Genomic DNA, 13,799 nt, shown 5'->3' on the forward strand with positions numbered 1-13,799 from the left:
TTGAATATCAAAAAAATGTGATTTATTTCATTCAATAATGAATATTCTTCTGACACATAATGAGTAACCATTTACTTTTGTTAATCTTTTATCAAATCTGGTAACATGAAAATACAATGCTATAACTTTTTTTGTAGCATCTTGAATGATTTGATCTTGCACCATTTTATAATCCATCATAGAATCTAATATTTAGTCGCAGAATGATCATTGTAAGTACTACCATTCTCGGATTATCGAGGCTCAAAGTTTTTAATCCAAAGGCCAAAATCAAGAGAACTATTGGTAGATCGAAAAAAGTATTTGATCGCTGATGTGTAGAAACAATTTTTATGGACAAATAATAAGTTTCAGCTCTCTCAATCCCACGGCCACAGAAAAAGCCCGGTTTAACTAAAAATCGAACTGATCTGTTTTACAGAAACACAAAGTTTTATTTCATTTAACAAAGGGCGTTTTCTGGTTGGCCATCAAAAGTTTCATCAGGAGAATGAGTTTCTCGAAGAAATCTGCTTCCATTATTACACAAAACGCGATCGAAGTTTCAAATTCGACCTCGATTTTCTCGAATACTATTGACAAAAGAAACTTTTCAATCGCACAAATGAACTCAGTTTTGATGTCCCTACGTAGTTACAGAGTCTAAATTTGGAAGAGATTCATTTTTACCCGTTTTTTACCCATTTTTAACCATTTGTCTTTCATTATTTTTGTCAATTTGTGCATAAATGCTACAATTGTGTCTAACTGTGTCTTTTAGTAACAACTTTAAACCGACAGTATATAATAGGTTAAAGGAACTGAAAATTAGAGTTAGAATGCGTTAAATGATTGTGTAATTAGTTTTAACTTTCAAAGAAATTATTTCGCTCAACTTATTAAACTTTAGGCCACTGAATTGAAGATGTAACTCGATTAACTAAAAAATTTCTACAGTGGATATACTCTCAAAGTAATTAGTAAATGAAACAACTCAAACAAGCAATTGGATGGCTAGAAACTTATCAATAGACAGGATTAAAATTGGTCCAGTTAATGATTGCTTTTGAGATCAAAAGACTAAAGAATCCATCGAAAAGAACAAGCTAAAAGTGCTTCAAAACACGATGGTCTTTCAAGCATAAACTACTTCTCATAAGGATAAAAATTTCTTATTCTTTGCTCATCATTGACAAACTGCTTGGTCAAAAAGCTTAAGTCCAAAACAATGCCGTTCAATGATCCATAGATTTAACGAGTGCACATTTTGTTGCATCTAACCTATTGGCTTTTGTCAGTTTAATTTAATAACTTAATATAAGCTTCGATCTTCTTCTTTTGCAGTTTTGGTTAAAGAAAGTAAATTGTGAAGTTGTCCAACTTATTGGTGTATGGGATTTAATTTATAATCTTTATGTTAATAGATGTTACCGATTAACGAGGTGAGTTTAGTGAAAGCTAATTAACGCTAATTAAACAGCAAAAGCATAGCTTAAAAAATATTTAGCGATGAGATCCATTGAGAAACTTAATATTGTTTTTGATACGAAAAGTCAAAATCTATGTTTCAATTCCAAATTGAAGGTTCCTCATCTTAATTTGAAAATATTAATAACCTACGAGAACTGAAAATTAATCAGCTTGAATTTTTAAAATAATTTAACAATTAAGTGAATTTGGGTTTGAATCAGACTTTTTCGTGTTATATTTATTTTAACCAACCAAATGGTTTGGCACCAATATCGAATAAAAGAAATAAAATATTTATCCAAAATCGCTAAAATTATTTTTATTGTCTTGTCTAAATTGTTTTTGGTTAAATTACATTGTATTTTAACATCATATTGCTTTCGCAAGAATAATTTATTTTATGTTAACTTTGTTTTTCGTCGAGTCCTTTTTCAGGAGCGATTTCATTAAAACTTCGTAGTTAATTGCTCTTTCTTGGCACCAGCTTTCAAGTTTTTCGTGAATTTCCAGCAATACGTATGCATCAGTTGCGGCATAAACAATTTTATCAGTAGTGAGAGGTCTCATCGCCCAATTGGTGTATTGGTCATCTTTGACGAGATATTTCCCTAAAACTGTATAAGCTAACTTGGATAAACCTCCAGATGAAACAGGATAATCAGGTAAAGGTATTTTGAACGCTTGTACGAGTGATTTATGAAATTGCGCATAATCAATAAAACTTTCTGGTTTGGTTTCGATATTCATGTCAGCAATCAATTCAGAAATAGCTCGTAAATCGTTATGGATCGAGAATCCTAATTTGATAAGATTAGGGTTATTGATGATCGCATTGACAAAGGTGACCCATTCACTATCCCGACACAGTTCAACTGCATCGACCACAAAAATCCGATCTTGACAGGCGATTTGTACAAGCGCTGCTTTTGGATTACATTCATTGAGTAAGCCCAGCTTCGGTTTCCATTCCGTATCGATAGCTAATAATGGATGCTGAATAAATCAATTTAGTAGAATATTTGAAATGAATATTGAAATTTAATGATCATACTTACTTTAGTAATATAAGAGTTCATCGATTTAAATTTCTCATGACTATTGATATAAAAAATTTTATCATCTGGCAAGTCAACTTCATATTTTTCAGGTTCAACTGAAACAAGTTTTGGATTCCGATCGGAAATTATTTTCCCACTACCAAGTCTAGATAAAGGTCTGTCAGGTTTAGAACTGTTACTTAATAGTAACTCTGGCCACTCGTTTTCTGGTATACGATGTAAATGAGCCAAACGTCTAGCTTCCTCATATTGTTCATACTTTGTAAGGTCATAAATCAGCTCCAGTACAAGATTATTGTCCTCTGATGCTGGATTATCCAGGTCAAACACTGAATCTATCATTGTTTCCCAAGTCCTTTTGTCCATAGGTTTGCGCTGTAATCAATAGAAGGGCCAAGAAACAGATTAGATGAAAATGTATTAAAACCTTGAATAAAGGTTACTCACCTGTTCGTATCTTCGCCTGAAAAGGAATTTAATCGCATTCATTTTAGCATTGTAATCTATTCTGGGGCAAATTTGTATTGGGACTTTATACTCTCGAGCCAAACGTTTAGCAAATTTAGCTATTCCTTTATCATTGAGCAGGCAAAAATTAGCGCCAGGAATATCTCGAGCAAAAGACGCCAACTCTCCTGCATTATCAATATATTTATCCATACATGCAACAACATCCTGAGCGATAGCTGGATCTTGTTTCATCAATTGTTCAACCACACTGATTCTAGTTTGGCATATCAAAGGGACATAAATATCTTGTAAATTAAATTCACGAATAACCTTAGCATATATAGCAAACCATGCTGCAGATGAAAATTTTTTCTCATTAACCGTTTTCTGAAGCAAACGAATCCTATCCGCCTTAGGTAAACTTTCCACATGATAATATTTACAGATTGTGCTGATCCAAGTTTCACTTTCTCTATAGATTGCGAATTGACAGGCCGGCAAAATTACTTTCTGTTCCAGAAACGCTTCCTCTATAGTTGCTTGGTTTCTATCCACAAAATCTTTGAAGCATTTTAACGCTTGAATACTGATAGGTTCGTGTTTATGTGACTTTCTTAAATTGCGGGTATCCAAAGCATAGAATAATGATAGAGCACTGTCATAAATCGTTTTCTTGTATTTCATGAAGTACTTGTCAAGGTAGGGTCCGATTTTTTCATCTGTATCAATGTGCGTCTGGTTCATATTTTTCCATTTATCGGTAATTTCGGAAATGTCTTTATCCATGTCGGGGATGATGGCACACTAAAAGGAAGATGGACGAAAGGAGAAACTCAATGGTCAATGAAAATGGCTAAAAACACTGGTTTAGTTAAAAAAGCTGGGCAAGTTAAAACGTTGGTTAAGTTAAAAACACTTGCTGACACAAGATGACTAAAAAGCTAAACACAAGGATCATTCGTTTTAAACCTTTCAAAATCAAATAATTCAACCCTCATTGGTCATTTTTATATTTACAGGTTGAGGCGGCAATTTAAAAATTAATTATTAGATTGAAATTTTCATTAAAAAAGAAATCGGAATAGAAATAATAGATATCAAGTGAATAATTGTTCAAATGTGATTTATATATTGCCGCAAAATGAGAATCTTCTGGGTCCAACTGAAAAGTAGAATGAAATGAGATGTGAATACTCATGAAAAATATGTACAAAATAAAGATAAAATTGAGTTCGAAATTGAAAATTCGACCGCCTTTTGTACAATGATGAAATCCTATTTTTCATGAAACTCGTTTTGTTAATGTAACTTTTCATGATCAACCAGAAAATGTACTTTTTTACATGCAATAAAAATTTGTGTTTATGCTTCTTGCAAAAAGGCTGAGTCAATTTTATTTCGACTTAATCACCATTGAATTGAGGAGTTTAATTGTATTTGACAATTTTGCTAACAATTTGTTTGCTCAATGACAAAAAAGTAGTGCAAAAGTATATGCCATATGAGAAATTCCTAATTTTCAATCCAACATATGGACTACTATTCAGTTTTACCTAAAAAGACACACTTAGGCACAAATTAACACAAATACTGAAAGAAAAATGGGTAAAAAAGGAAAGAAATCGATTTCTATCGTATTTAGACTCTGTCAGTTTATGAGGACATGTAAACTGGATCCATTAATGGGCTTCGAAAGTTTCTCTGATCAATAGTTTTCGAGAAAACCGAGGTCAAAGTTGAAACTTCGATCGCCTTTTGTGCAATATTGGAAGCAGATTTTTTCATGAAAACTAATTTGGATGATGTGATTTTTGATAATTAACCAGAAAATCCATTTATTGAAAAAAAATATAATTTTCCATTTCCTTTAAAGCAGATGAGTTCGGTTTTTAGCTAAATCGACTGCATTCTGTGACTATAAAAGTCAGAGCACTGAAAGTTATTATTGGTACACAAAAATCGTTTGTACACATTATGGATCAAATACTTTTGTCAATCTATCAACAGTTCTCTTGATTTTGTTCATTTAGTTTAAAACTTTGAGCTTCGATATTTCGAGAATGATAGAAGTTACGAGGATCATTCTTTGAGTAAACATTAGATTTTATGATGCATAATGATGTAGCGAAATATTAAGTTATTCAAGATTCTACAAAATAAGTTATAACATTGTATTACTTGTGTTACCAGATTTGATAAATGATTAACAAAAGTAAATAGTTAATGAAGCACAAATCTTATGTGCTAGAAGGATATTCATGTTTAAATGAATTGACTTCGATTTATTCGCTATTCAGTCATGCTATGTTATTGTCCAGGATGCAATCCAACGATTAGTCAAGAAATGATGATTGTAGGTGATGCACTTGTCTAATTATCGAGACTCAAAGTTTTTAATTCAAAGGCCAAAATCAAGATAACTGTTGATAGATCGAAAAAATTATTTGGTCCCTGATGTGTACAAACAATTCTTATGCTCCAATACTAACTTTCAGTTCTCTAACTTTTATGGCCACAGATAGAGGCCGGTTTATCTGAAAATCGAACTTATCTGTTTTACAGAAAGTCAAAGTTTTATTTCATGTAACAAAGGCCATTTTCGCGTTTGCAATCACAAGGGTACATCATTTAGATGTGTTTCTCGAAGAGATCTGCCTCCGTTATTGCACAAAACGCGATCCAAGTTTAAATTTCGAACTCGATTTTCTCTAAAACTATTAATCAAAGAAACTTTTAAATCGCACAACAAGACTCAGTTTTGATGTCTCTACAAACCGACAGAGTCTAAATTTTATTGGAGTTCATTTTTACTTGTCTTTGTCCATTTAACCCAATTTTTCTTTCAGTATGATGGGACATTTAATTGAAAAACTGAGCTTGTTTGACATCAAAAAGACACAGTTAACACAATTTAAACAGATATGCACTAATTGACACAAACACTGAAAGAAAAATGGGTAAAAAAGGAAAGAAATTGATTTCTATCGTATTTAGACTCTGTCAGTTTATGAGGACATGTAAACTGGATCCATTGGTGGACTTCGAAAGTTTCTCTGACCAATAGTTTTCGATAAAACTGAGGTCAAAGTTGAAACTTCGATCGCCTTTTGTGCAATATTGGAAGCAGATTTTTTCATGAAAACTAATTTGGATGATGTGATTTTTGATAATTAACCAGAAAATGCATTTATTTTGCGAAATATAATTTTCCGTTCCCATTAAAGCAGATAAGTTCGATTTTTGATCAAACCCACTTCATTCTGTGACCATAAGAGTTAGCGAACTGAAAGTTGCTGTTGGAGCATAAGAATTGTTTCTACACATCAACATCAAATACTTTTTTCTATCTATCAATAGTTCTCTTGATTTTGGCCTTTGGACTAAAAACTTTGAGCCTCGATATTTCGACATGGAAATCACCTAAAATTATGATTTTTTGACTAATCATTAGATTTCATTATGGGCAATAACATAATATCACCGAATATCAAAGAAATGTGATGCATTTCATTCAAAAATCAATATTCTTCTGACACGTAATGAGTAACCATTTAATTTTGTTAATCTTTTATCAAATCTGGTAACATAAAAATACAATGTTATAACTTTTCGTGTAGCATCTTGAATAATTTGATATTGCACCATTTCAAGATCCATCACAGAATCTAATATTTAGTCGCAGAATGATCATTGTAAGTACTATCATTCCCGGATTATCGAGGCTAAAAGTTTTTAGTTCAAAGGCCAAAATCAAGAGAACTGTTGGTAGATCGAAAAAAGTATTTGGTCCCTGGTGTGTAAAAACAATTCTTATGGACCAATACTTACTTTCAGTTCTCTAACTCTTATGGTCACATATAGAGGCCGGTTTATCTAAAAGTCGAACTGATCTGTTTTACAGAAAATCAAAGTTTTATTTAATGTAACAAAATGCATTTTCTGGTTGGCGATCAAAATTTACATCTTGAGAATGAGTTTCTCTAAGAAATCTGATTCCATTATTACACAAAAGGCGATCGAAGTTTCAACTTTGACCTCGATTTTCTCGAAAACTATTGATCAGAGAAACTTTCGAAGCACACCAATGGATTCAGTTTTGATGTCCCTACGTAGTAACCGAGTCTAAATTTGGAATAGATTCATTTTTACCCGTTTTTACTTGTTTTTAACCATTTGTCTTTCATTATTTTTGTCAATTTGTGCATAAATGCTATAATGTTATACAATTGTGTCTAACTGTGTCTTTTTAGTAACAACCTAAAACTTACTGTTCATAATATGTTAACGGTAACAAAATGAACTGAAAAATCAAAGTTAAATGATTATCTAATGGGTGGCTAATTAGGTTCAATTATTCTGCTCAAATTATACAGCTTTAGGTCACCGAATTGAGGGTGTAACACGATCAACTAAAGCATTTCTGCAGTTGATATGCTCTTAGAGTAATTAGTTGATTAAACAGCTCAAAAAAGCAAATAGACGGCTTATTCTTATTAAGAGTAATGATTGTAATTTAACCATTGAATGATTTGTTGTTGAGGCCAAAAAACTAAAAGATCCATTTGAAAGAATGTGATAAAAGTGTTTCGAAACGCGATTGTCTTCCAAATATAAACTAAATAAATAAAATAAACTAAATTCTCATAAAGATCAACCAGAAAACCATCAGCCAGAGAAACTTTCAAGTCGCAAAAATGGACTCAGTTTTCTTTTCCTACAAACCAAACAGAGTTCAAAATTCTATACGAGTTCGTTTTTACCCGTGTTTACTCATTCCCTTTTCATTATTTGTGTAAATTCGTGCATAAATGTTACAACTGTGTTAACTGTGTCTTTTCAGTAACAACCTTAAATCGACTGTACATAATATGTTAAAGGAACTGAAAATTAAAGTTAGAATGTGTTAAATAATTGTTTAATGCGTTTCCTTCCCAGTCGAATCAAAATAGACGTATAAAAGAAAATTCAGCGCACGAATTGAAGCGTTTTTCTTTATACACGCAGAACATATTTTTTGTCATTGCCTCTTCGCGTTTTTTGCGTTTAACGCAGAAATTTTCATCTTAACAAAAGTAACAATGTCAGCTTCCACAATACACCTCAAAAATTAAAACAATTTTGTTAAATTAACCACTAGCTCAGTGGTTAAAGAGTTGGTCAAGTCAAAAGTGTTTATTGGGTCGAGTCTTGGTTGGAGAATCTTTTTGGGAATTTTAATTGAATCGAGCGTGTAGCGCATATAAATTTTAATAAACGCCAAAGCTGCGCCTTATTTGACCAATTCTCTTACTGCTCATTCTTCTGGCGTGTATGCCTACATCGACTGGGTTTGCAACGAAATTATTCCATTCAACTTATTAAACTTTAGGCCACTAATTGAAGATGCCTCTCGATTAACTAAAACCTTTCTGCAGTTGATATACTCTTAAAGTAAATAGTTAATGAAACAACTCAAATAAGCAATTTGATGGCTTAAAACTTATTAAGAGTAAGGATTAAAATTGGCCCATTTAATGATTGGTTTTGAGACCAAAAAGGATAAAGATCAAACGAAAAGAAGATAAAAGTGCTTCAAAGCGGGATGGCCTTTCTAGCATAAACTACTTCTCATAAAGATAGCAATATTCTTATTCTTTGCGCATCATTGACAAACTGCTTGGTCCGATAATCTAAAGTCCAAAACAATGCCGTTCAATGGCCCATAGCTACATTCGAGTTCACATTTTGTTTTATCTAACCCATTAGCTTTTGCCAGTCTAATTTAACTCAATAGAGGCTTTGATCTTCTTTTGAAGTTTTGGTTGAAGAAACTAAATTGTGAAGATGTCCAACTTATAAATGTATGCATTTATGTTAATAGGTGTCACCTATTAACTAATATTAAACAGTAAAAGTATAGCTTAAGAAATAGTTAGCGATCTAAATCTATGTTTCAATTCCAAATTAAAGGTTCCTCATCTTCATTTGACAATTTTAATAGCCTATGAGAACTGAAAATTAATCAGCTTGAATTTTTAAAATAATCTAACAATGAATTTGGTTTTGAATCCGACTTTTTCTTCGTGTTTATATTTATGTTAACCGAAGCAAATAATTTGGAACAAATATCAAATAAAATAAATATTAACAATCGCTAAAATTATCTTTATTGTCTTGTCTAAATTGTTTTTGGTTCGCTTATTTTAACATCTTTATGCTTTCTCAAAAATAATTTATTTATTTAACGTTAACTTTGTTTTTCGTCGAGTCCTTTTTCAGGAGTGCTTTCATTAAAACTTCGTAGTTAATTGCTCTTTCTTGGCACCAGCTTTCAAGTTTTTCGTGAATTTTCAGCAAAACGAATGCATCGGTTGCTGCATAAGCAATTTTATCAGCAGTGAGAGGTCTCATTTCCCAATTGGTGTATTGGTCCTCTTTGACGAGACATTTCCCTAAAACTGTATAAGATAGCTTGGATAAGCCTTTAGTTGAAACAGGATATTCAGGTAAAGGTATTTTGAACGCTTGCACGAGTGAATTGTGAAATTCCGCATAATCAATAAAACTTTCTGGTTTAGTTTCGATATTCATGTCAGCCATCAATTCAGAAATAGCTAGCATATCGTTTTGGAGCGAGAATCCTATTTTTATAAGAGTAGGATTATTGATGATTGAATTGACAAAGGTGGCCCATTCGCTATCACTACTTAGTTTAACTGCATCGACCACAAAAATCCGATCTTCACAGGCGATTTGTACTAAAGCTACTTTTGTTTTGCCTTCAGTGAGTAAGCCCAGGTTCGGTTTCCATTCCGTATCGATGGCTAATAATGGACGCTGAATAAATTAAATTATTAGTAATACTCTTCAATAATCACTAGTCTTCAAATTTAATGGTCATACTTACTTTGTTAGTAATATAGGAGTTCATTTCTTTAAATTTCTCATGACTATCGATAAGAAAGATTTTATCCTCTGGCAAATCAAATTCAAAGTTTTCAGCTTCAACTTCAACACCTTCTGCATCCCAATCCAAGATAAAACTTTTACTAACAAGACTGGGATAATGTTTGTCAGGTTTAGAACGGTTACTTAATAGTGACTCTGGCCACTCGTTTTCTGGTATACGATGTAAATTAGCCAAACGTCTAGCTTCCTCGTATTGTTCATAGTTTGTAAGGTCATAAAGCAGCTCCAGTACAAGATTATTGTCCTCTAATGCTGGATTATCTAGGTCAAACACTGAATCTATCATTGTTTCCCAAGTCCTTTTGTCCATAGGTTCGCGCTGTAATCAATAGAAATGATCGAAGAACAGATCAGATGAAAATGTATTAAAACCTTGAATAAAGGATACTTACCTCTTCGTACCTTCGCTTGAAAAGGAATTTAATTGCGGTAATTTTAGCATTGTAATCTGTTTTTGGGCAAAGTTGTATTGGAATTTTATATTCTCGAGCCAAACGTTTAGCCAATTTATTGATTGATTTATTATTCACCATGACAAAATTAGCGCCAGGAATATCTCGAGCAAAATACGCCAACTCTCCTGCATTATCAACGTATTTATCGATACATGCAGCAACATCCTGAGCGATTGCTGGATCTTGTCTCATCAATTGCTCCACCACATTGATTTTAGTTTGGCATATCAAAGGGACACAAATATCTTGTATATTAAATTCACGAATAACCTTAGCATGGGTACCAAACCATGCGGCAGATGAAAACTTTTTCTCATCAAGTGTTTTCTGAAGCAAACGCACCCTATCCGCCTTAGGTAAACTTTCCACATGATAATATTTACAGATTGTGTTGATCCAAGTTTCACTTTCTCTATCGATAGCGAACTGACACGCCGCCAAAATTACTTTCTCTTCCCTTAACGTTTCATCAATCATTGCTTGGTTTCTATCCATAAAATCTTTGAAGCGTTTTAAGGCTTGAATACTGATAGGTTCGTGTTTATACGACTTTCTTAAACTGCGGCTATCCAAAGCTTTGAACAATGATAGAGCACTTGTATAAATTGTTTCTTTGTATTTCATGAAGTACTTGTCAAGGTAAGGGCCAATTTTTTCATCTGTATCTTTTTTCATTTGCCCTTGATTCAAATATCTCCATTTATTGGTAATTTCGGAAATGTCTTTATCCATGTCGGAGATGATAACACACTAAAAGGAAGATGAATGAACGGAGAAACTCAACGGTCAATGAAAATAGCTAAAAACACTGGTTTAGTAAAAAACTGGTTAAGTTAAAAACACTTGCTGATGATATTTTGATGAACAAGGTTGCACAAGAAATGATGACTAAACAAGCTAAACATGATGTTCATTTGTTTATAAAGCTTTTAAAATCAATTCGATCAACCCTCATTGGTCATTTTTATTTTAGCAGATTAAGGCGGCAATTTAAAAATTAAATATTAGATTGAAATTTTCATTAAATAAAGAGATTGGAAAAGAAATAATAGATATCGAGTAAATAATTGTTCAAAAGTAACTTTTATTTGTTTTAAATTAACATTTTATCTAGATTTTTTTACAGGATACTTTGTATCAGGATTGATGGATGCTTTACGTTTCAAAATTTCCTCATAAGCTTGCGTCTTCTTGAAATGTGAACTTGATTGGTCAACGTTGTACAAATGTGATTTATATATTGCCGCAAAACGAGAATCTTCTGGGTCGAACTGAAATGTAGAATGAAATGAGATGTGAATACGCATGAAAAAATAAGTAAAAAATAAAATTAAAATTTACCTTAAAATTATCTTCCGATTGTTTGGATTTGTCTTTCTTCTTTTTCCACTTTTTCTTGGATTTTTTATTTTCCACAAATTCATTGTAATCAAAATGTTTTCTGTCTTTTTTAGTAGAATCCATTACTAACAACTCAAGATCATCTCGTTTCTTCGGACTTTCATCATCAGAGTTTTCATCAGATTCATCTGATTGCTTATCTGATTCTTGATATTGCTCATCATCAACATCTGATTCTTCATTTTCATTATCTGAATCTTGTTCGGGAGCTTCGGTTGCTGATTGCTTTTTGAGTTTTTTAAGCTCTTTTCTCTTTTCTTTTCTCTCAACCAACTGTCTTTCAGCATAACTCATTTTTTCTTTTTGCTTCTTTTCGACAATTTTTTGACCAATATTTTCCAACTCGGGTTCCCATTTTACTTCCATATCAATGTCCTTTTCATCGTCTGCAGAGTCTCTCTCAACGTTTGCTAGTAAATCTTTATACTTGTTAATACGATCTTGAAGACTTTTACCTTCAAGAGTAATTTCCTCCTCATCCGACAATTCATCAGCTTCTTCCTCTGATGATGATGCAAGGTAACAAGCTAAATCATCTGAAATTTTGTCTCTTTCAGTAAATGCTCTTTCCAAAGTTTTAGCACGTTTAGGGTCAGTTTCATCCCATGTCAAACGAACCTTAGTTTGTTGCAGAGCAGTGGTAATAAAGAGAGGAGGCTTATAATCAATGAGAGATGGCATCTCATTGCAAACTGAGGTGGGTTCATCATCGTCGAAAGACATGTCATCTGGAATGAATCTCAGATCCAAGGTTGAAGCACTGCTCTCATACTCCATTCCATCTAATTGATCATATAAAGTTGCTGCAGTATCAGGCGAGTCGCATTCAACAACAGCATAATAATATTTCAACCTATTCAATTGATATTTTCTAAGTTTTTCAGAAACAAATGGACAATCAGTATTGATAATTTCATCGGCATCCCAGTTATTAGATTCATACGGATCTTCTTCGTCTTCTTCTAGTTTAACTTCAGTCAGCTCTTTTGGCCCTTCGAGTTTTTCTGCTTCCAACCTTTCTTTACCAAACTGAGATAAATATATCTTCACACTTAAAATTTCACCATTGCTTGGTTTAAAAGAATTAAGCAAAACAAAAAGATCTACAGCTTTAAGTTGATCCCAATCAACATTGGTAACAGCGAAACGACAGGTGACATCATCTGTCCTCAAGACTTTTGAATCAATCTGTTCAGCAGTCTCATTTTCATCCTCAACTTCTTCTTCTTCCTCGTCTGAACTTTCGTCACTTGAGCTAGATTCCAAGTCATTGCATTCTCCACGGATTTTCTTGACATTTTCCTCGACTTCATAAAATTTTCTCAGATTGTCATTGTCAGTCTTTTTCACTCGTTTACCTCTTTTATCAACTAATGGTTCACCATTGAATTTTTTATCGAACATTTTTTCGAACCTTGAATCAACTTTGATCTTCCTTCCTTTACGAGGGAACTTCTTGAACCGTGGATCATTAAGAACCTTTTTGAATCGATCATCAAGTCCATCTTCCTCCATGGTTATGTCTAATAAGCTAAATTTGAATACATGAGGTTAGTATAAAAATAGAAAAGTTTACTCAAGCCAAAACTTAATTCGATATATTACTTACTTATTAATATTACTTTTGAAGTTAAAGTGGAGTTAATACAAACAGGGTTAATTAAATTGACAAATAAACACAACAAAAATGTTTGGAAATGTTTTTGTTTAACACGTGAAAACGGATTGCTTTTATGGATCGGATCCACACACTGATCCCAATCCTCTTTTTGGCTCACATTTTTAAAAACATTGTTTATTTTGTTTCTTGCTCTGGATCATTTTTAATTGTGATTATTATTTACTTAATTACATTTTTTAGATGACTATCTTTTAATTTGCTACGCTGGTTAGTTGGACTGGAATATACGATCCGTTGTTTCTATTGTTTCTTTGGAAATTAAGTAGATTTAATAAGTTAACTGACCAATGTTAAAATTCCCTGAAATGTGACTAATTTCAACTGATGCTTGAAATCCTTGATAACAATCAGATCTTG

General features: G+C 32.6%; 3 protein-coding genes across 3 annotated transcripts; all 3 read right to left on the reverse strand.

The window, feature by feature from the left end:
* Positions 1 to 1,742: 1,742 nt before the first annotated feature.
* On the reverse strand, positions 1,743 to 3,883 carry LOC107369445 (exonuclease mut-7 homolog). The gene is made up of 3 exons (XM_015937402.3): positions 2,955 to 3,883; positions 2,505 to 2,882; positions 1,743 to 2,442 (listed from the first exon to the last, which is right to left on the reverse strand). The coding sequence occupies exons 1-3, from the start codon at positions 3,741 to 3,743 to the stop codon at positions 1,843 to 1,845; spliced, it is 1,767 nt and encodes a 588-aa protein (XP_015792888.3). The 5' UTR covers positions 3,744 to 3,883; the 3' UTR covers positions 1,743 to 1,842.
* Positions 3,884 to 9,069: 5,186 nt separating this feature from the next.
* Positions 9,070 to 11,242, reverse strand: LOC107369136 (exonuclease mut-7 homolog). Its single transcript, XM_015937060.3, has 3 exons — positions 10,298 to 11,242; positions 9,844 to 10,224; positions 9,070 to 9,773 (listed from the first exon to the last, which is right to left on the reverse strand). Exons 1-3 carry the CDS (start codon positions 11,090 to 11,092, stop codon positions 9,174 to 9,176), a joined length of 1,776 nt encoding a protein of 591 aa, XP_015792546.2. The 5' UTR covers positions 11,093 to 11,242; the 3' UTR covers positions 9,070 to 9,173.
* A 182-nt stretch (positions 11,243 to 11,424) lies between these two features.
* LOC107367623 (ESF1 homolog) lies at positions 11,425 to 13,477 on the reverse strand. The gene is made up of 3 exons (XM_015935350.3): positions 13,371 to 13,477; positions 11,702 to 13,292; positions 11,425 to 11,631 (listed from the first exon to the last, which is right to left on the reverse strand). Exons 2-3 carry the CDS (start codon positions 13,274 to 13,276, stop codon positions 11,467 to 11,469), a joined length of 1,740 nt encoding a protein of 579 aa, XP_015790836.2. The 5' UTR covers positions 13,277 to 13,292; positions 13,371 to 13,477; the 3' UTR covers positions 11,425 to 11,466.
* Positions 13,478 to 13,799: the final 322 nt, after the last annotated feature.

The sequence above is a fragment of the Tetranychus urticae genome, chromosome 1 (assembly GCF_039701765.1).
Source record: "Tetranychus urticae isolate SD_2017Ah chromosome 1, NJAU_TeUrti_SD_1.0, whole genome shotgun sequence".
NCBI lineage: Eukaryota > Metazoa > Arthropoda > Arachnida > Trombidiformes > Tetranychidae > Tetranychus > Tetranychus urticae.